Consider the following 23,805-nt stretch of genomic DNA (forward strand, 5'->3'; position numbering starts at 1 on the left):
GAGGAGGTGGTCGTACTTGGATTGGAGTGTGTTGATCATATTGACTGGTTCTTCTTGTGGCTGCCTAGCCTTGTTCTTCCTTCTTCTTCTGCTGTTCTTCTTCTTGGTCACTGTTGTCTCTTTGGGCAAGTATGGCGTTTGTGGATGTCCAGAAGATTGCAAGATATGATTCTTGAAAGTAAATTTCTACTTTCTATCCTTGATTGTGAAACAGATCTTGGCACTATCCGTGTAGATGATGGATTTTGCGGTGCTCAGGAAAGGTTGGCCCAGAATAATGGGTGCCCTTACATCTCCACATGTTTCCAAAACCATAAAGTCTATGGGAACATATGATTATCCCACTCAAACAATGGTGTCTTCGAGATTTCCCTTAGGGTAGCAGAGAGACTGATCTCCAAGCTACAAACGCATGTTTGTGTACAACAAAGTATCTCCATTAATTATCTTAGGCATGATGTTGACACTTGCTCTGAAGTCACAGACAACTTCTTGGAATATGTGAGGTCTAATGGCGATGGGGATGATAGGTCTTCTTGAATCACCTTTCTTTTTAGGTAAGGAATAGTCTATCCATCTTCCTGTCGATGGTTGTATGCAGTAGTATGCTTAGTAGTTTGGCCTTTGTTGCTGATTCCATCCTTGATTTTGTTGAGGACGATAGTTGTTGTTGATGATGAAGTTTACATCCTCATGGGTTTTAGGACAGTTGTTCCTGAATGCCCAATATTGCCACACTCTTCACACGTCATGCGAGAGTCATGAATGTGCATGACTTCTTGCTTCTCATTGGCTCGGTCTTCGAGCTTTTTCATCAGCAGGTCCATCTTGGCAGATAGCATGTCTACCTCCTTGAGTTGATGCATACCTCCACTTCTCTTGTGAGTCTAGAGACGTTCTTCATTATAACCTTGGTTGGGGACCACCTTCTCCATAAGAGCTGTTGCTTGTGCAATTATGAGTGATAAGAAAGCACCTCTAGTAGCGGCATCCATATTCTCATGGGTGTTGTTTGTCAACCCGTGGTAGAAAGTCTGCATGAGTAGCCAATCCTCCATCCCATGATAAGGACATTATGATATGTAATCTTGGAAGCGTTCCTATGTCTCAGGGATAGATTCATTATGTTGCTGCTAAAAACTTGAGATTCTCCCATGCAGAGCATTGGTCTTGCCTGTGGCAAAGAACTTTGCTAGGAAGGCAGTGAAGTAGTTATCCCATGTAGTATTTCTATCTTTGTTGGCATAGAACCATTGCTTCGCCTTCCCCAAAAGTGAAAATGGGAAGAGGCGAAGTAATATGGCGTCTCTAGTAACTCCTTTGATGGTGAAAGTGTTATAGATCTCCAAGAAGTGTTGAAGATGAGCACTCGCATCTTCATGTGCCTTTTTGCAAAACTGGTTAGCTTGCACCATGTTGATGAGAGCTAGCTTGAGTTCAAAAGCATTGTCTCCAATGTTGATCGCTGGACCAGTACGGATGTTGGCAGTAGTTGGAGCATAGAATTTATGGAGAGTCTTGTTGGCCATGGCTTCAAAAACTAGTGTTAAGCTCCACCTTGTCTGGTTGTCTTCTGATTCTAAAGCTAGAACCTTCTTGAGTTTAGCTCTAGTCCTTCTGATTAATGCTTTTGGATCTTCAACATAATTTGTTGGAAGGTCAAAACCGGTCGTACAATACCCTGAATAAGATATAAAAGTAGACAGAACAAGGGTAAGCCTGATTGAGCAGAGGTCAATGGTTTTCCTCGATCACATCAATAAGTATAAGTTTATCAATATTCCTTCATGCCTAGCTACCTTCCCCAACAATGGCGCTAGAAATGCTTCTTGGTATTTATTAACTTATCACTTGTTTAAGTAGCCACCTAATGTTGTTGACATTTTTTAACATCACTTTTACTAAGTTGTCATCCCTAGCAATGATGCCATAAATGCTTGCTGGCACTACCTAGTATCACTACTAGAATGACACTGAGAAATACTTCTAATATTATATGAGACTAGAAAGAACATAAATATATATATATATGAAGGGATCTGCAAGTGCACAGATAATTATACCATTGTAGCACTTCACCCGGGAGTATTCTAGGTATCGTTATTTATATTTTTACCACAGGGAAGGACGGGTAGTTGGAATATATTGATAACTTATACATATGATGGAGAAATAAACTATAACCAACTTCTACTCACAACAGGGGTAAGTTAAGAGATAAATATGATAAGAACGATAAATGATAAATAATCACTCAGAGTACTCCTTTCTATGGCATTAGCATGGCTAGATAGAATATTAGAGAAATAATTCCTAAGTCATTCTTAATTACAAGTCAAAGCATATGTTGATTAGTATAATTACACTTAGTAGTCATGGCTAAGATCAATTTCATATCTACACATAAGGGATATTACTAAGGAAGATTAAGAACAGAGCTTGTTTTCCTTCGTAACTAAATCCTACTTGTCCTATATTCGGGGAGTGGACTACAAAGGACTCAACGGGAGCGACACATCCACGATCTACCACATGGCCCAGAATATAGGGTGCATCCATAGGTAAACAACGTATTAGCACCACGCTTACACAATGTCGACCACTCACCCCTGGTACCTTAGAGCGAGCGCTATACGTACTTATGCTTGAACATGATGATAATCTAACTATACTAAGCATATAATCAAAGTAGACGATGAACATGATAACTAGGAACATGAATAATATTAAGAATAATGTCGAATCAATTGTAGCAAACATATAAATAATGAAAGGTACAAAAGAGGATACAAAGGGCTATACCAAGCCACGCTCTTGACAAGATCTAGAATCCAAGCGAAGCTTGCCTTCCTCTAGACCTAGCCTAGCTAGCTATGCCCTAGAATACGGTGGAGCTTTGGGGATGATTAGGGTTTCTGTCTTCTCAAATGACTTGATTCATTAGGGAGGAGGTAAGGGTTGGTATATAGGCATTAGCATCAATTATGAGCCCTCGGATCAAATCGACTTGAAAGGACGGTGTAGATGCAAACCCTAAGGCAGTAGAATACCAACATTCAAAGGAGGCTGACAGTGGGCGCCACAGGCCAGATGGCCTGTAGGTGGGGCCGGCCGGCCCCACCTGGCGTCCTCTCGCCCTCCGCCATAGTGTGGTGTCCTCTAGAGTCTTCTAGATCATTTTGGTGTTCGTCTCATTACGGATAAGCGTGATTAACTCTGACATATAGGTCCACCTTGATGGTTTTCTAGATAAACCCTGCTGAAAACATAGATTCACCAAAACTTATGAAATTTGTTTGTTTAAACCCCTAAGTCTATGTTGGTGATTACTTGCATGCCCTTATTCAAGTTATATTGATGGTTTATAATGTTTGTTAACTACCGTCAACAGTCTTCAAATCAAGCAAATGAAGAATGACACATTTGTGAGTCAAGGCAAGTACATCAAAGACATTCTCAAGAAGTTTGGAATGGATGATGCTAAAGCTATTAGTACACCAATGGAGACAAATAAAACTTGGATAGTGATGCTAGTGGCAACATGGTGGATCAAAAGATGTATCTGTCTATGATTGGAAGCCTACTCTATGTGACCGTATCATGGCTAGATATGATATTTAGTGTATGCATGTGTGCTAGATTTCAAGCCTCACCAAGAGAAAGTCATTTGAAGGCAACAAACAGAATATTGAGATATTTGAAGCATACACAAAATATTGGATTGTGGTATCCCAAATGAGTAAGTTTTGAGTTGATTGGATATTCGGACTCCGATTATGCGGGATGCAAAGTTGAGAAAAAAAACACATCGGGCACATGCCAATTATCGGGAAGATCACTTGTGTTTTGGTAATCAAAGAAGCAAAATAGTGTAGCACTTTCAATCGCCGAAGCAAAGTATATTTTGGCCGATAGTTGTTGTGCTCAATTATTTTAGATGAAGGCTACTTTGAGTGACTTTGGAATCAAATTCAAACAAGTGCCATTGCTATGTGACAATGAGAGTGCCATGAAGCTCACCAACAACCCGGTTCAACATTCAAGAACAAAGCACATAGATGTCCGCCATCATTTCATTAGAGATCACCAACAAAAGGGGACATTTGCATTGAGAGTGTGGGCACCGATGATCAACTTGCCAACATTTTCACCAAGCCACTTGATGAGAAGAGGTTTTGCAAGCTAAGGAATGAATTGAACATACTTGACTTCTCAAATATGTGTTGATGCATCCACCTTTATATGACATGCCTCTCCTTTGAGCAAAGCAAGGTAAAATTGATTGACATGTCATTCATTCCTTGCTAAGGACTTGTTTAGTGCATCTAGTCATTCCTATCATGTCTTAGGCTCATTCATGAAAATCAAATGGATTTGATGCTTGTGTGGTACCACTATTTCTTCTATGTTTGAAATGATCTAGTGGTAGCATATGACATATTTGTGGGCTTGTGAACCTGGTGTTTAATCTAGAAAATGACTATAAGTGTTTAACTCAACATGGCCAAGATAACCCTTGAAATGAGGTGTGAAGAAGCTTGCCCTTGAATCAAACCGAGTTAAATATCTTTTGTAAGTGATCTAGATTGAACCAAATATGGGAAAATGATCCTCACCTAACATGGTTTCACCCTAACCTATCTAAAATTTGAGCTCACCTTTTGTGGTATTTGATGCCAAAGGGGGAGAAGTAATTCACAAAGATAGTAAGATAGGGGGAGCAAATAAATAAAATGACATTGTAAGGGGATCAATTAAAATTTGAAGCACACAAGTAGAGGGAGCAAGCTCATAAACTCGTTTGATGCATTTGTACGTGCATTACATATGTTTTCTTGTATAATACTTTTTAAATTCTATATCCATACTTGTGTGGTGTATGCTAGTTGTAAGAATTGATTGATCAAATGCAAAACTAGCATGCATAAGATAATAGTTAGATGTGTCTTGCTGTTGACGGTAGTTACCATCTATCATAAACTATCAAAATCACGCATGAAAATGATCACCAACATAGACTTAGGGGTTTAAACTGACAATTTCCATGAGTTTTGATGAATATGTGTTTTCAGCAGGGTTAATCCAGAAAACCGTCAAGGTGGATCAAATCGTCAAAGTAAATCACACTTATCCACAGCGAAAACAACCCTAGAAGGTTCCAGAAGACACCACACTGAAGCGGAGAGCGAGGCACCGCTAGGTGGGGCCGTCCGGTACCACCTGCAGGCCAGCCGGCCCCTGGGCCCACCAGTCAGCCACCAGCTTTGTATGTTGGTTCTCCACCGTCTTAAGGATTGCATCTATGCCGTTTATTCAAGTCAGTTTGATCCGAGGGTCTAGAATTAATGCTCTGGCCTATATATACCAGCTCCTATCCCCCTCCCTTGACATCTGCCATAAGTCAAGATCAGATCAGAAATTATGGTTTCTAGAGAGAAGAGAATAGAGCTCCAATTCTTTAAAGTTCTAGTATAGGCTAGCTAGCAAGATTTAAGTAGAGTTGGACATTTGCTTAGGATTCCGGATTCACCGTCTGGAGGCTAGTAAAGCCATTGTATCCCTCTATATTTATGACTTTGTGCTACTTCAATACTATATTTTTATTTATTATGTTCCTAGTTTGTTCTAGTTGTATGTTTGATATAGTCATGATTGGTGATGAATTTATGCATATGTTTGCAAAGCACTTAGTTCAATACTCGAGTGAGTTAAGTGGTCGACATTATGTAAGCGTGGTGCTTAAATACTGTTTACCTACGGATGCACTCTACACTCCAGGTCATGTGGTAGATCGCGAGTGTGACACTCTCGTTGAGTCCTTTGTAGTCCACTCTCCGTTTGTAGAACAAGTAGAACTCGGTTGCGAAGGGAGACAAGCTCTGTTCTTGAACTTCCTTAATAATGTTCCTTATGCATAGATACAGAGTTAATTATGTTATAGATGAAAGTGTATATACTTAGGTGTACAAAAGACTTAGTAAATAAGGAATGACCTAGAAATCTTTTGCTCTTAACTAATCTCCTGCCTAGCCATACTATATTTATGAGTATCTATTTCTATCTCTGGATTACTATCAATGCCTTACACTTATTATTTATTTATTATTTGACTTACCCCAGCTATAGTATGAGAGTTAATGATCTTGTCATAAGTATGCATATTTGTCAATATCTCTGGCCACCCCTTCGCTCCTCCCTGTGGATACAATGTTAAAAGGAGTCGATGGCCGAGAAATTATGAGATTTATTGAAAAAAAGTATGCATTGTTCAATTTTTTATGATCTAACTATGTAGGTTTAACCAAAGAATCTATACTCAAAACCATAGTATATAGCTAGATTCAGAATTAAAAATTTAAAAACTACTAATTTGAAAGGTATATGTATTGAGAAACAAAATAAGTAAATAAAGAGTTAATGCACGGTACAATTAATATGCAACCAAATCTGAAACAAAATGACAAAATGGTTTCTATTCTATTTTGGTTAGAAAGCAAAACAACTAAATAAAAAACCATGAAAATACTTTTTAATTGATGTTTAAAAAGGCTACGTGCTATTGGTTGTGCACCCAAATTCTAATGGTTTAGATATGATACGAGATTGAACGAAACTAAATGGGATACATACTATGAAACGGACGTTCAAGATTAAAGAATCAAGAAATTCGATCATGATTTGAAGAGGTTGAAAGAGCATAAAAATTATGAGATTAATTAAGAAAAGAAAAGAGTATCCACCATTGGCCGGATCTCATGATGATCTAACCTTCAAGATCTATCAAGAAAAATTATGCCACATACAATGTATGTTTAAATATTTTTCTCCATGTCTGCCATGTTCTAATTTAATAAAGTGTGGCTAGCGTCTAGACGTTCGAACGCTAGCCCTTGTCCGGACGCTCGCGCCTGCCTGCCTAATGCACATGCTATTGCTGTTTGCTCCCCGTCTGCTGCACGCACCTACATGCGCCTGCTGCTACGCGTCTATGCATGCTGCTGCTGCCTACCCCCGCCTACTTCACGCGCCCGCATGCTCCTACTAGATCCTACTACACGCGCCCACACTGTGCATGCACGCCATGCTGCTGGGCATGCACACGGGACCGTCTCTGCGCGCTCGCTTCTCGTGCCTGCTAATGAAAACACTTTAACATGAAGCACTTACTGCAACATACGTATAAAATAGATAAAATATTTAAAACACATACGCTTGCAACATATGTGTATAGCCACAGCAACATATGCAACATCCAGATAAAACATTTTTAACATACTTCTGAAAACAACCAAAACATTTGAAACATACACTTGCAACATACATGTATAGCCATTGCAACATATACAACTTCCAGATAAACACTTACATCTTGCAATATGAAAACACTTGCTGCAACATAAGACTGAAACATTTGGAACATACTCTTGCAACATATGTGTAAAACATATGCAACATCTAGATCAAAACGTTTGCAAACATACGTCTGAAACAGATGAAACATTTTAAACAAACGCTTACAATATTCATCTAAAACACTTGCAATATATGCAACATGATGTACAACATCCCGATCGATTTTTGCAATATCCATAAAAAACACTTGTAATATACCTTTGAAACACTTGAAACATACGCTTGCAACATGCACTTTTAGCACAGCGCAACATCTCCATGCTGCTTGGGAGAATGGAGGCTCATCGACGTGTGGAGTTCACCGGAGGCAGCGACCCCGGTGGCGGTAGCTGCGCGACGCGGTAAGGAGGCAGCGCCCGCACAACTGGGAGAGGGAGCCAGATCCGTCGGGGAGCCACTCGTACAGGCCCTGCTGCGCTGGTTCGCCCGTGACCGGGGCCGCCAGCGCCATTGTGCCGCCGTGCGAGGGCCGCTCGGGCCTCCTCGTCATGGCTCGCTCACGGCGAGGCCAATGTGTCGTCGTGCTGAGACGCTCGCCCGCACCGCAGAGAAAGAGGGAGGGAGTAGCGTTGGAGGCATGAGAGAGAGGAGCGGTAGCTGATAAGGCACGCATGTGGGCGAAGGCGTGTCAGGGTCGGGGTAAAGGCGCGGCCGAGGTATAGGTACAGGCGCGGCGTGGGTCGGGATGCGTCCGGATGTCTGGACGTGCTCATCCTATCATTATCGAAGTTAATAGGATTCTCTCTCAGTCCTATCCTATGAGGCTCAACAAATAACCAAATATAGCAAGGCGAGACTGATTCTATCACGTCTAACATGTTACAAATTTAAATAAGTTCTAGTTTGGTCAATGAGGCAACAATGACTTGCATATAATAGCTCCCGCTTCTCGACTAAACACAAACGCGTTTGTAGGCGACGGAGGAGCAGTAGCTAGACAAAAAGACAGCAACAGGCGAGCATGAAGCAGCTTGTTATGGGCGTGCAAGGAGCATGAGCGACCGTGGAGCATGGCTAAGAGAGGCCGCAGGCGAGCGATGACGACTCTGGGCAAGCAACTATTGCAAACAAACGGCAGATGCAGACAAGCACAATGACGAGCTAATGGTGGCCTGTGCTGTGCATTAACCAGAGGTATTATGTGCCTATGTGTCGTGACCTAGGTCAAGTATGCAAAGCCACTATGGGCAAAAGACACATTTTGAAGTCTGGATTAGATATGGGATGATCAACATTGCTTGGCATAAAAGAAAATGAATGAAGTAAAAAAAATGAGTTTAACAATCTGGAATCGACGATAGAGATTTTGGAAGGAAACGAGACATGAGATACGATGGTAAAAAAGAAAAATCAAAACACACCCCACTGTATGTGACAATTGCATTGGCCTAGCATGTGAGATTGAACAAAGAATAGGCTAGACTGAAGCTAAGTTCTAACTAAAATGTAGTATTTAAAAAAAAACAAAAGTACTATTCACTAAAAATTTAATAATAAAAAAGATTAAGTCTTGAAAATAAGAAATTATAACTACTCATAAATAAGCACATAAAATGTATAAAAGAATATGCATCATTTTGGAACATTTACGAGTGACAACTAATATAACTAAAAATACAACAAGCTAAATAAATATAAATTTTAAATTAAGAGAGTAAAGAAGATAAAAAATTTGTGATAACCTTGACATTAGTTGAAGCTCATTGAAGAAAAAAATGAAGGTTAAACTTGAATTCGCAAGGAAGAGAATATAAAGATGATAATAGATTTAAGCTAAGAAATATATCGATGATATATAGGTACATAACGTTCGTGTAACAAGACGTAGAGAGAAAGACAAACACAATAAGAAAATGGAAAATGATTATTTCAGAGGCAAAAATATCTAAATATATAATGAAAAGATACCCGCGCTATTTACACAGACCATCTTGCTAGTTTCATAACACAAAAGCTTTGCTCATAGTATATAGAATAAAAATGGATATATTAGTAGAAAAGAAGACGGGGAAAAGAAAGAAAAAGGTAAAAAAAAAATAAAGTGAGAAATGAAATCTGGTAGAGAAAACAAAGGAAAAAAAGAGTACATCAAAGACCAAATCGATCGTCTTCTTCCTTTGATCATCCACTGTCTGCCTGAGTTTGAAGATCGCACTGTGAAGACAGAAAAAAGGGACACCTATAAACACCCTCACCAAAGGCTTTGAAGACCGAAAAAGCCACTCGTCGCTGACAACGAGATCTAGTACACACTGAAAGAACATCGCTTAGAGAGAACCTCCAAAGGACATAGGCTTATAATCCTTCACCATCAGAACATCATGTTGAAGATGTCGGACCTTGCTATAGAGTCAACCAATTGCTTCCTCTGATAAGCACACCAAAAGCCAAGATTTGAAGAAAAACAACAGATTTGACAGACCAAACTCTCACTTGGCCCTTCGCCAGTGCCAGATCGAATATCGTTGAGGTAGGGAGAGGCCGGAGAGACGTTATTCCAAAGTATCATCACTGCCACAACCTCGACAATAACACCAAAAACTAAAACCTAGATCAATAAGGATCCGCATACCTAACCAAGAACTACGAAGGGGAAAGGGATCGGATCCATACTCCTCTATCCCCCAACGAGATCGCTGGTTAGGAGAGAAGGGGGGACCGAGTGGTGGCCTAGAGGAGGAAGGCTGTGTGGCTGAACTGGTCAACTGGAAGGCGAGAGAAGGCGATGGTATTCATTCAGAGGTTGTTTTATGTCTTATTGTCCATCTTTTATACCGGCCTTTGTTTTTCTTCAGATATATAAGACGTGACACTCGCTTTGATTGTCTTTATCAAAAGAAAAAAAAAGAAAACAAAGGAAAAAAATGAAGTGCCGGAAAGAGAAAGAGGCCGAGAAAAAGAACAAGAACCACGTCGCCTACGCCAACTTCACGTGTGGGTCCACCATGTGTCACACTGTTACCGGGCGAATTTTTTATTTGTTGTCCTTTTTTAAAGATATTCATAAATACACGCGGAATATATGTTTTCAAAATATTGACCTGGGCTTGACACCATAGCGATGGGCGCTGGGTTACATGTCTCGGCGCTAATTGCTCTGGCGTTGAGGTCCATGGTCATTTTCTACGTGTCGTTGACGTGGCATGAGCTCGGCGCCATGGATCTTGACGCCAAGTTTGACACTGTAGATCTTGGCGCCGGGCGTAGGGCCTATATTTTGAAAGGATACCTCCTGTGTATTTATGAATATATTTCAAAAAAAAGAGCCAAAAAAGCAAAAAAAAAAAATTTACCCTGTTACCAGCATCAGACAGCAGAAACGTTCACTCTGAGGGAATGCTCGCCAAACTGAAATTGGACCATCCACCGGATGATTAGGCGTGAAGCGTGTCGTAAATTGACGATAGTGCCCACTGCTGATAGACCGACTGAAATATTTTCTTAGACACTACCAGCCTACCAGCTCTCAGCACTTCCCTACGGAATAACCGAATTAGAGCTAGCAGAATACTCCCTCGCTCCTAGAAAGATTGTCGCTGTGAGTTTATGCTGATCAAATTTTTTAAATTTAATAAGATTTCTGAAAATTGTTAGAAACATTTATATTTCTAAATAGGTTTATTATAAAAAATAGTCATAGATTCATTTAATGATAACAATTATACATTATAAATATTATTTTTTTAATTTTATTTGATAAAAATTGAAATGTTTGACTTGAGGTGAGAATGATGCTCTATACGAGACAACGAAGGTAAAATTCTCTCGGAAAAGAGACAAGCTAAGCACATGCTGGAGCTTGTTCGCTGATTGATTTTTAGATCAATAAATTTGACCGTTGTTGATTTATTACGAGAGAAAAATATTATTGAGCGGCTGATAAACGAGCGAACAGATGGGATGTCGTAGTGTTTTTTTTTTCTGAGGCCACTGTCGTAGAGTTGTTGTGTCAGAACAGATGACGCGTACACTAGCGTTCAGAAGCATAATGATCACTTGGAGGACTCTATCGGCTAGCGCACTAGCTCGCCACTCGCCAGGACTTGCAATCGTCGTCGCCTCGTCCAGCAATGGAGAAGACGACGACGCTGGTCCTGTACCCGGGCTTCGGCGTCGGCCACCTCTCGCCGATGCTCGAGCTATCCAAGCTGCTCCTCCGCCACGGCGGTGGCGCCGCGCTCGACGTCGTCGTCGTGCTCGTCCAGTCGCCGTTCGGGGACCCCAGCTTCGACGACACGGTGGCGCGCGCCAAGGCCGCCAACACGTCCGTGGACTTCCACGTCCTCCCCTCCCCAAAGCTACCACCAGCCCCCGACGGCGAGCAGGAGCAGGCCCACGACCACATCGCCCGGATGTTCGGCTTCCTCCGCGCCACCAACGCGCCGCTCCGCGGCTTCCTCCTCCGCTCGCTCTCGGCATCGTCGTCCTCGTCCCGCTCCCGCTCCGTCCGCTGCGCGCTCGTGCTCGACACGTTCTGCGCCCACGCGCTCGACGTCGCGGCGGAGCTCGCCGTGCCGGCCTACTTCTTCTCCTCCACGGGCGCGTCCAGCCTCGCCATCTTCCTCGCACTCCCCGGCATGCGGGGAACCCTGGGCGCGGCGGGATTCGGGGAGCTCGGCGACGCCGTCCTGACGTTCGCGGGCGTACCTCCGCTCAAGGCCTCGGAGCTGCCCCAGCTGATCCGCGACGACGGCGCCGCGTGCAAGGCCAGCCTCGGCCTGGCTTCCCGGATGCCGGAGGCTCGCGGGATCTTGCTGAATTCCTTCGAGTCGCTGGAGCCGCGGGCCGTGCGCGCGCTCAGGGACGGCTTGTGCGTCCCCGGACGCGACATGCCTCCGGTCTACTGCGTCGGGCCGCTGGTCTCGCCCGGCGGAGACATGGACCACGGATGCCTCCGGTGGATGGACGCGCAGCCGGACCGCAGCGTCGTGTTCCTCTGCTTCGGGAGCATGGGTGCGTTCCCAAAGAGCCAGCTTAAGGAGATGGCCGTCGGGCTGGAGAGCTCTGGGCAGAGGTTTCTCTGGGTCGTGCGGAGCCCACGCGGCCCCGGAGAGCCAGCCGACGACCTCGACGTCGATCTCAACGTGCTCCTCCCGGACGGGTTCCTGGAGTGGACCAGGGACAGAGGTCTCGTCGTCAAGTCCTGGGCGCCGCAGCCCGCAGGTGGACGTGTTGCAGCACCGCGCGGCCGGCGCGTTCGTGACGCACTGCGGGTGGAACTCGACGCTGGAAGGCGTCACGGCGGGCCTGCCGCTGCTGTGCTGGCCACTGTACGCGGAGCAGGGGCTCAACAAGGTGTTCGCCGTGGAGGAGATGCGGCTCGGGGTGGAGGTGAGGAAGAGCCGCATCGGGGATGAGGACGTGGTGAAGGCCGAGGAGGTGGAAGCCAAGGTGAGGTGGGTGATGGAGGAGTCCGACGGCGCGCGGGCGCTCAGGGAGCGCGCGGCGGCGGCGAGGGACCGAGCGGACGAGGCGCTGGCGGAAGGAGGGCCGTCGCATGCGGCTTTCCTGGGGTTCCTCGAGGATTTGGAGGTCCGGTAAAGGCAAAGATTTCTTTGAATTTTATTTTACACGATACTTTGTTGGGTATTCTACTTTGTTTGTACATATGGGTGCTTTACTTTGGCTTTATACTAAAAAAAGTCGTCAGCTTGTAGTATCTAAAACATCAAATTACTTTTATTAAAGGGAAAATTAGCTCATGGACATCCTTCAACCGTGGCTTTTGCTACAAGCCATTAAAAAAGTGTGGCTGTGCTATAACACACTCTTCAACCATAGCAATATGATGCTAGACATTATAGCTCTTATAATAATGTTTCTCAATCAAACAGGTATCCAAACATGATTTCTGGACAAGAATACCCTTACCCCTTCAGATCAACATTACAGCAACAATACATGAGCATGACAAGAAACATTTCAGCATCATAACAGATTGATTTTCATCAATATTTCACCATAGTAGAACAGCAGGTTCAAACTAAAGTAGCAGGTCCAGCAAAACAACATGTCCCGACCACATTAGGCTATCTAGTACAGTACCAGATCCATACATCACAAGATCATGGTTTGAACAGCAACATTAGAAGAACATGGTACTAAATGGTCTAAGCTTTCTTGGATCTGACAACCTTCAACTTCTTTGGCTTTCCCTTCTCATGGGCAGGATCTGGAGATAGAGCAAGACATTGAACAGGTTCTATATTGCCTTCAAGTTCTAGCATCCTCTTACGGCTATAAATGGATATAGAGTTGTGTCAAATAAATGGAGATGACCAACATTAAGGCATAAAAATTGAAGCTGTAGTACCTTCTTGTGAGAGGGCTTGGTGTCAAAATAGAGGCAATGGCTGTAGTCGGTGTAGATGCTTCATATTCCAACAACCTCCTTGACGTACTGCAAAGATGTAGAAGCATGCAAAATTGACATAGAAAGAAACATTCACATGTGCAGTTTTTTTAAAAAAGGAAGATTTAAAGTTGTCATAATGTACCTCCTTGTCACAGGGCTTGTTGTAGGAACAGAAGTGATGGCTCTAGTTGGTGTAGCACTGCAAGTCGTTTAAATACGTAAGTTATGGGTGGAAACATTTGTAAGTTAGGTCAAAAAATTTCATAAAGCAGTTGAAAGCTTACAATGGGTCAACATGTGATGGTTGTTCCTGTGGTGGCTCAGAAATACTAGATGGCACTATTGTGGCATTTTTCTTGCCTCTCTTTCTTTTTGGCTTCGGAGGGGCAGGAGGTGGTGCATCAGAATCATAAACATATTCATTACATGTTTTCGCCATGTGTCCAAGCTGCTTGCACCTTTTGCATCTTGTGGTTCTCTTTCTAGATCCTCCTTCTGCAGCTGGTTTTAACCTTCTCACCCTTGGCCTCCCAGCCGACCTTTTTAGAACTGGAGGCCATAGCTTGAACCCTTGATTCACTTGAGGCCACTGTTTTTTGTCAGTCATTGGCTTTATAGACTTTTCATAGGCTTTCTTGAACTTTGGCACGGAGTAGTATTCATGAACATAATCTTCAATCTTGCAACCCCGAATTGATGTGATAATACACAAAGCATGTGTACATGGCAGACCAGTAACTTGCCATCGCCTGCAGGTGCACTTCCTCTCCTCAAGATCAACACTGTGCCTCCAATGAACTAGATCCCTTGTAACACCTTCGACTTCACCTAACATATCAGTATCTTTGCCACCATCTTTGTGTGAATACCTCCACATATATTTCAGCCCCCTGCTCCTTGCATTGAGGTCCTTCATAACATTTGGCAATATCTTCTCTTCAAGCTTCCGAGCAATTTTTCTTCTCAAGAACATTTTTTCCATGCATAGTTGTCTTACCCTATCCATAAGATCAATTACATTGAGGGATTTTTCATGCCTAACCCAGCTATTGAATGTTTCAGCTATGTTATTTGTCACATAGTCACATTTGCTTGCTTCAGAGAACAAGTGCCTTGTCCAGAGATGCTTATGGTTGTCATGTATCCACTTCATAGCTTCAGGGCATGCTTCATACATCAGATTGTAGTGCTCTTCAAACCTATGTCTTTGAAAAGCTCTACATGCTGGCCACAAGTGCTTCTCAAAGACCTCGCCTCGAAATCGCTTTTGGAAGTTTGCAACTAAGTGCCTCATGCACTCTCTATGCTCAACCCCACTTTTGAAGACTTTAGTAACAGCAGAATCAATCCCTTTGCCTGCATCAGTTGATATCACTAGGCCTGGAGGTGATCCAATAGCTTGATGAAGTCTACTAAAAAACCAAGCCCAATTTTCAGTTGTCTCTGATCCAAACACACCATAACATACTGGAAACATCCAATTGTTCCCATCAATAGCAGTCGCAGATGCAAGTTGACCCTTCCATTTCCCAGTCAAATGGGTGGAGTCCACACCAAGAAAAGGCCTGCAACCATTCAAAAAACCATCCACACTAGCTTTGAAGGCAACAAACATTCTGGTAAATTTCATCTTCTTCCTATCTTGCTCATATTCAATGTCAACCAAACTGCCAGGATTGGTCCTCTCTACCTCAGCCTTGAATCTGAAAGCATGTGCAAAGCTGTCATCCCACCTCCCTTTGAGTTGTTCCAAAGCCATATTTCTTCCATCCCACACCACCCAATATGATAATTGTAGATGGTACTGTTCTTGTAGCCTTTTCTGCAATGCTTTAGCCCCAATTGTAGCGTCCTTTGCAAGCCAATCAAGAACCCTGTCCCTGACCCAATGATTTGTCGCCATGCAGTTCTTCTCAACTTTTCCTGTGCTTTGACAAGTGTGATCAACAGGAATCTTCTTTATCTACATCAAGGAAAATATCAGGACAAAAGATCAACCAAAAGTATATGTAAAAAACAATCAGAATAAAAATTAGCACAAAAATCAGTACCTGCCAAGTCCTTCCATCCTGCAATTGTGAAGCATGTATCCGCCACTTGCACCCATCAGCTTTGCAATAGCCTCTATATCTTTTTGCCTCAGAATAGGGAGCTGCAATTTCATATTCGCCTTTTATTGCATATTGCCTAATAGCCTTCTTAAAAGTAGTACTATCCGCGAAAGTTACACCGACTTTTATTGTTGGGTTCTCTAGGTCAGTTGCATGGATAATTGTCTCACAACCCTGTGCATCCTCCACAACTAATTCATCCTCTAAACCAACACAATCTACATCACCGTACACTTCACAATCAGATGAATCAGATACTGAATCCTCATCATCCAGCCCAACATACTCTATATCATCATCCACCCATGCCACTTCAGCATTGTTCTGAACTGAAGGCTCTACAAGTGATGATGCAATGTCAAGTGGAGGTTGTGCAATAATTTGGTTGGCTGGGGCATCGGTGCTTCCCTGCAGCACACAAGGCATGCTCTGCATCCGTCCAATATCATGCAAGCAATCTGAATCATCATTCTTCATAACACACACTTGTACTGAGAGCCTTCTTATCTCCCAATACATATCAATTGCATGAAGCAATTTTTGGTCAGAAGTGATCTCTTCATAAGTGCGACTCATATTATCCCAATAGGTGACACGCAACTTGTGTTTAGAGCTTAGATTAATTTCTGTACCAATGTCAATCAGCAAGTCATTCCAATTTGTCATATCCCGGTCTAAAATCCTAGGAATGTTACATGCCTGACAGTACTCACGACCACCATCATCAGTAAATTTCACATAAGCACCCACACGCACAGCAAGCCTGTAGGACGAATTAGGATCCATCCTACACAGACATTGGCACAAATCGAAGCGGAATCAAAACATATTACGCTTTACTTTGCAAATATGAGCCCATGCTAGCACTAACCCTAGAGAAATTGGGAGAAAACTTACCCCTCAGGAGCCCATGAAAGATCTGCCTGATCTTGGGGGAAAATCTCGTTGAGGAATCGTGGGGCCTCCATCTTCTATCAATCGCTGAGACACGGTGTGCCGCTGGAGGGAGTGCTTGGGCCCAGCACAAGCTACTCCCTAGCCATCGCGCCACGCGCCGAGGGGGCCTTGCCCCGGGCGTCGCCGTGCGCAGGCGGAGCCGTGCGCTGCGGGTGGGCTCCGGGCGCGGGCTGCACGGGGAGGGGCCGCTGCTTCCTTGTGATTGCGCCGCCGCCTGGAAGTTGAGAGAGAGAGAGAGCAGTTTGGATAGGAGAGAAGCGAACGGGAAGAACGGATGAATGCTTCTGGATGAATGCTTCTGTGCGTGCGTGAGTCCACCTGAAGAGATAAGAGGCAAAATCGTCATTCGGTTGTCTTTCCAATTTAATTGAATAAAATAAGATGTGTAGTGTGCAACAGCTTAGTGATACGATTGAAGAGTGTGTTTCGACGAAGTTCCTTTTTTTCGGTGGTATGTGGCAAAAGGCACGGTTGAACGGTGTCCGGGAGCCAATTTTACCTTTATTAAATTTCTCATAAAATATGTTTTGGTTGTGCATTTATTTGAACAACTATAAGTATATGTTTTTTTGAAACTTACAACCTGTCTTTTTTTTTGAAATGGTAAATTTCATTCAAAGCTTAAATACAAGATACAGATATGGGGCAAAAATTGTCTCATTGAAAGTTTTCCAAAGCTATCTGGATAGTACAATTTCTAGAATGAGTCCAAGACTCGCAAGAGAATAAGCAAGAACTAGGAACTGCTATCCGCCTTCCTTTCTTTGCGAGATTGTCAGCCACAGAATTTGCATCTCTACCAATTTTACTGATAGAATGTGTCATATTTGCTGTAGAAGCTATAAAGTCCGCTAGTATTAGCCGCAGTGACCAATGACCCGGACTACGGACGAGATCCCTCTTGTTTGCCGCCGTCGCCAAAACTTTATTCAGGCTGTTCGTTTAATGGTTTCAGCCAGGGCTAATCAGCTAGCTAACAATATTTTTCTCTCACAACAAACCTGCATCAGCCGGATTTATCAGTCCAGAAACCAACCAGCGAACATGCCGATTATCAGTAATAAAGACGGGTCTTTGGACATTATTACAGCAGCAAGTTTAGCTGCCAGCAACAATGCATAAGCTTCAGCCTCTATGAGTTGCAGGATACGTCGTATAGCCACCTGAAAAAAGATACCACTTCGAATAGAATACTATGTGATGGAGAATTGAGGATGAATATTCCAATCCCAGTTTGGTTGGCATTTGACTCCGCACAAACAGAAGCATCACAAAAGTTTTTTGGGCCATTAGGAACCTGCGTGTTTTGATTTCTGTATTGCTTACCTTGGGGCCTGTTATTGTTGGTCATGCAATGGAAGATGGACAGGCGGGTCACAAGGATCAATCTCTGTTGACAAATTGTAAGCCAATTCAATGTCTTTTGCTTCATGCAGCACTTTCATATGTGACCCATTCAATCCTTTAAACCTATGATCATTTCGAGATTTCCAAATACACCACATGATTGAGAAAATTTGGTTTACCGTTGCCTGGTTTGGAGCTTGCTGCATTAAAGTAGTAACCTGCAAATGTACTCCCCGACCTGAGGTAGGAAGTGCATGTGTTCTTAGGCCTACTGGGGAGGCAAACCAAACGGCTCTTACAGAGCTACACTCAAAAAACAAGTGAGCATCATTTTCTGTTAATCCACAACGTGAGCAAGTTTGTTCTATGCTCGGAATTATCCTGTGAATTCGGCTAGCAGTGCCTAGAGCGAGACGCAACAACCGCCAAGCAAAAGTCTTAACTCTAGGTTGCATTGTTTTATCAGCCCACACCTTTCTAAGAATTTGTATAACCTGAGATGGAATATTTGTTGGTGGTGCAGACGTAGCCTCCTCTGTCGCCAATTTTGTAAGCGCTCTTGGATGTGCAGCGACCATCAGGAGTTAATTTCCTGCAAAGGGTGTCTGGTTGATCACCTGCAATTGCTGTAACCTGCAGAAGAGTCTCCATAGATTGTGGACCAAATAGAGTTGTAATTTTTTCTGTATCATAAAGTTTTGTGTTAGGTCGCCATAAATCAGAAACCGTGCATGGGATTTGGTAAGCAGTTTGTTCCAAATTTAAGAGATTGTGCAGATCCTTCAAAAAAGTACACCAAGGTTGATTCCAAATACAAGTGTCCCTATTTATAAACTGAATTGTGACATTTTCCTCTAAATGGTCTCTGATAGCAAGAATTGAGGCCCAAAAGGTAGATTTAGGAGTAGAAGTTGCAGCAGTCCAAGACGAGGCAGATGGGTAGTACTTCGCTTTGATAATTTTAGCTACCACCAAATCAGGTTTATGAACAAAACGCCAAGCTGTGCTGATGAGCATACCTTTGTTAACCAGCTCGAGGTTTCTAATGCCCAGCCCTCCTCCTTTTTTGGGCTTGCAAATGGCATCCCAAGATCTGTAGTTGATAGGCTTTTTGTGTTGGTCATCCTGCATTCGCCCTTCCTTATTGAATTACCAGGGCTAATACTGCACTCCATACCACCAGACGGTCCTAATAATAGTTGTGATCTTTGCAAGGAATTGCTTTGTAAAAAGCATATTAGACATGTAATAAATGGGAATGGAAGCAAAGACCGATTCAATCAAGGTTAGCCTGCCAGCATGACTGAGAGTGTTTGCTTTGGTGAGTGTTAATTTAGTCTTAAACTTGTTATAAATAAAATCATAGGCTTTACTTTTGTCTCGATGCGAAATGAGTAAAGGGTGACCAAGATGCATAGTATTAGCCTTAAAATCTTGGACAGGAAAAATACCTTTGATCTGTGCACGTTGACTTTGTGTTACCTTTATACCAAAAAGAATAGAAGACTTGCTCCAATTGGGTGTCTGACCTGACATAGCACAGAAACTTTGGAGAATATGATTTATAGTGTTTACCTATTGTATATCCGCCTATCCACAAATGATAAGATCATATTCAAAAAGAATAGAGTGGATAGTAGGACATCCTGGGCCTAATGTAATACCTGTTAGTTCAGCCTCATCCATAGCACACTGAAGTCGTACAGATAATTCATTAATAGCAATAACGAAAAGGTATGGCGTTAAAGGGCATCCCTGTCTAATCCCCCTAGGAGCACTGAAGGGACCCAAAACTTTGTCCATTCACATTGATTGACAAAGCAGCAGTGGAGATGCATGAATGTATCATATGAATGAAATGGCCATGATACCCTTTGTTTCGTAAAGCCTCATAAACAAAGGACCATTCAATTCTATTGAACGCCTTGGCTAAATCAATTTTCAACATGAAGGCTTGCTGATTAAAAGAACGTATATTGAAGGAATGAATAATTTCTTGGGCAATAATGGTGTTATCAGTAATTCTCCTGCCTTGAAGGGAAGCATGCTGGGAGTGGTGAATATAATCAGGTAAATCCTCTTTCAAACGATTTGCTAAAGATTTAGCAATTATCCGATATATGACATTAGGGAGACTAATTGGCCTATAATCTATGACATTCGCCCTGTTTGCTTGGCTTATAAGCCGTACTTTTTCCAGCCAACGAACAATATTTTTCTCTTACAACAAATCAGTCAACAGTACTTTCAGCCATAGCTTATCAGCCAAGCGAACAGTGCAATGGTTTGCATGTGCTTTCTTAGGAATGAGGACTATTTCCGTTCGGTTCAGAGGTGCGTGAAACTCACCTGAAGTATAGAAGTCCTTAATTAGCTCATGTACATCATTCTTGATCCACGGCCAGGCCGCACGGTAAAAAGCAACATTGAGTCCATCCGGCCCCGGAGATGCATTTAGCTTCATGCCCTTAATAATCTGCAAGCACTTATCAACAGTTGGGATAGAATTGATAAATTCATTGTCAATAGTACCCTCATTAGAAAAATTTGTCTTGTTAATGCTTTGTTAGTGTAGTTATAACTTAGCTACATGCTCTATCAAAAAATTAGATCCTATGTTACTATTAGATCGGGCTTGATGAATCGTGCTTATGATCTTCAACTACGAAACACACCCCTGCATCGGTTGACGGGCGGCTCCGGTCGCAACCCCTCCGGTGCCACCGAGCGTCTTCCACATGCTGTCGTCTGAGCCAACCACGGGATGCCCAGATGGAGGCAAGGATGGTGCTGGCAGGGCTCCAGCTCTTGGGCTTGCGCAGGCCGAGGACGTCGGCTCCTACGTCCGATTGTTGGATTCAGGTCCATGATTGGTCCAATCCGAAAAATTCCAAAGCATGCACGACCTTTAATCTCATATTGCTAATTCAAGGAGAGATTGCCTACTTAAATATATGAGTCTCTTCTCTATGCAAAATAGGTGCAAATGAGAGAGGAGACTATTGCTACACGCACATGCAGCTCGTGTACATTTTTCGCGTGAAAAATCACGTGACTTGTGACTTGGGACGAGCGCGATGCGTACGTGTAACGCAGGCTATTATTTGTGTAGTTTCTATTTTTTATGCTGAGCATAATGACACTTCAATGTGATTGAAACTGCCGTTTTAAACCGTAATAAGTTTTAAACCGTAATAAGGTATGTCAGTTTTCTGCTATTTGATTGCAGCATTTTCTGTCATTCAAATGGGCAGTTTCTGCTGCTTGATGAGGGGAATTGATGCACTATGAAGGCCTATAAAACCAGGAGACATCCTGGTGAAGGGTACGTAATGAAAACGGGGATCCCGATCTTTCGTCAGGTAGTAGTAACTATCGTTGTGGCGGAGAATGACACACCGATCCGGCTTCAGATCGAAAGATCGAACCCTGCAATCTTAGCACCACAACTCCTCTGGTTATCAACCGAGACACGGATCCGGTTGACCTCGCCAAGAAGGCTAATCCCTATCTGCGCAATGAAGAACACAAGCAAGAACAAAAAAGAAAGCAACCAAATTGCAGATTAATGATTAATCTCACGAAGTTGGGGTCTCACAAACCGATGAACGGCGAAACTGTTCTTGACAGATTAATCTAAGCAAAACTAAAAACCTAATGACGGTGGCGACATATGATTATAAAGGTCGTAGGGTCGTCGCCTACCCTGGACGCGCCCCCTAATGGGCCCAAACACGATACACGGTCCAACGGACCAAAAGACGGTGTCGCAGCACCCTGGCAGATTCTGGACGCTGACTTGTTTCGATGATTCTCATTGATTTTAAAGAGCTTTTGATGTGAGACTACTTTGATTAGCTTCCTTATCAAATTAGCTTTCCAACCATATATGGACCGTCGAAAATGGAGTCCGGATACGTCCTGGGTGACTAGTTTAAGGCAGACTGGTTCTGGAGGTCGAGGCAGACTCGAACTTGAGTTGCTTTGGGCCTCCACATCGGGGACTCGAACCGAATTAGCCTCGGGCCTCCTTCTTGACTTGGACACCATTGCTGGCCTCCTATACCTCCATACCATGCGCCAAACATGGTCATGTGCATGTGTGTCATGTCCTCATCATTCTCCCCTTTTTGACGAAAAGCCGTCCTCGGCGTCGATTGTGCTTGAAACTGATCCTGCACAACATAAAGAAGAACAGGGTTGCAAAGACAAAGGGAACTGAAATAATTGTGAGAAGGAACGTGACCATGTTTCCAATTTTCTAGCATGTCATCTCGTATAAAAATTTTAGCAAGCATGTAGACTCCATGATCCGAATACACACTATGTATGTCAACACTATCATGCAAAATATTAGAACTAACTAAAGACAATGTTGGAGTAGATGGTCTAGCAGACATAGGTAGCAACCAACAATGCCCCCCTTCTTGGAAGTAAACTTGTTTATTTAAGGAACAAAAGAAAATATTTGTATTATTATGGCTGCCCTCTAAACGATCATAATCTTGTACAACAAAAGGAGAATTTATATTACTACAAATGTATACTCGATGTATCATATATTGTCCCTTGTTGTTATATTTGCCAATAACATAATATGTGTGTTTAGAAAACCAAGGCAAATTAGCATATTTAAAAAGGCTCTCCTCCAAACAATCTAGGTTACACAAAATATCAGATTCAATATAACCCAAAGTATGTAAAGAAGACAACAATTTAAACTCATCAGTTTTAGTAGCAATATGAATAACATGTTTATTTTCAGCACAAGTGACTGGTTCCAAAACATGTAAAACTAAAGCATTATCAACCAATTCATCTTTATCACAAGGAACTTCAAGCAAATTATCATGGGACAGAGATAAATCAAGAGAGGATTCCACTAACAATTGCTCTATGATAGCGTGTACAATTTGAGCAGAGGTCAAAGGTACCAAAGTAATTTTCTTTCCTTTATGCACAAAGGTGTATTTATTACTTCTACCATGGTGTGTAGCATCATTATCATGTTCCCAAGGACGACCCAATAAGAGTGAATAAGCTTGTATAGGTACCACATCACAATCAACAGAATTAGCATAAGAACCAATAGAAAATGAAACTCTGCAAGTTTGTGTTACCTTTGCTTTTCTAGAATCATTTAGCCACTGAATATGGTATGGACATGGGTGCGGGCGTGTGGTCAAGCCAAGCTTCTTGACCAAATCAGAACTCACTAAATTATTGCAGCTACCTCCATCAATAATGACACGTGCTCGACGATTACTGATGATGAAGAAAATCTGGAACAAGCTATAGAGTTGTAGCTTCTCAGGTTGCTGTACTTGTGAGCTGGGCACCTGTTGTACAATGATGCTCCTATAGGATGCCGTGGCCTCGTCATCAAAGACTTCACCGTCCTCCTTATCTGTATCTTGGTCTTCTCCATCCTCAATGTTAGAGGTGCTGATGTAACCATCTTTTGTAGCAATGTATGCCCGCTGACTTGGGCAGTCCTTCTGCACATGGCCAATGCCATGGCAGCGGTGGCACTAAATACCCGAAGTGCGTTCCGTCGATACAACGGATGAGGCACTCTTGGTAGGCACCTGCAAAGAATTTTTATCTGAATCTAAAGATCGT

General features: G+C 42.8%; 1 protein-coding gene, 1 non-coding gene and 1 pseudogene across 2 annotated transcripts; 2 read left to right on the plus strand and 1 right to left on the minus strand.

Moving 5' to 3' along the window:
- The first annotated feature begins 1,056 nt into the window (after positions 1-1,056).
- Positions 1,057-1,165, plus strand: LOC136506207 (small nucleolar RNA R71). Its single transcript, XR_010771432.1, has one exon. It is a non-coding gene; the product is annotated as a small nucleolar RNA R71 (small nucleolar RNA).
- A 10,189-nt stretch (positions 1,166-11,354) lies between these two features.
- Positions 11,355-13,961, plus strand: LOC136505918 (anthocyanidin 5,3-O-glucosyltransferase-like; annotated as a pseudogene).
- LOC136503626 (uncharacterized) lies at positions 13,787-17,148 on the minus strand. Its single transcript, XM_066498642.1, has 5 exons — positions 16,777-17,148; positions 15,820-16,666; positions 14,053-15,731; positions 13,922-13,967; positions 13,787-13,813 (listed from the first exon to the last, which is right to left on the minus strand). Exons 1-5 carry the CDS (start codon positions 16,845-16,847, stop codon positions 13,787-13,789), a joined length of 2,670 nt encoding a protein of 889 aa, XP_066354739.1. The 5' UTR covers positions 16,848-17,148.
- Between the last annotated feature and the right edge of the window lie 6,657 nt (positions 17,149-23,805).

The sequence above is a fragment of the Miscanthus floridulus genome, chromosome 14, assembly GCF_019320115.1.
Source record: "Miscanthus floridulus cultivar M001 chromosome 14, ASM1932011v1, whole genome shotgun sequence".
Taxonomy (NCBI): domain Eukaryota; kingdom Viridiplantae; phylum Streptophyta; class Magnoliopsida; order Poales; family Poaceae; genus Miscanthus; species Miscanthus floridulus.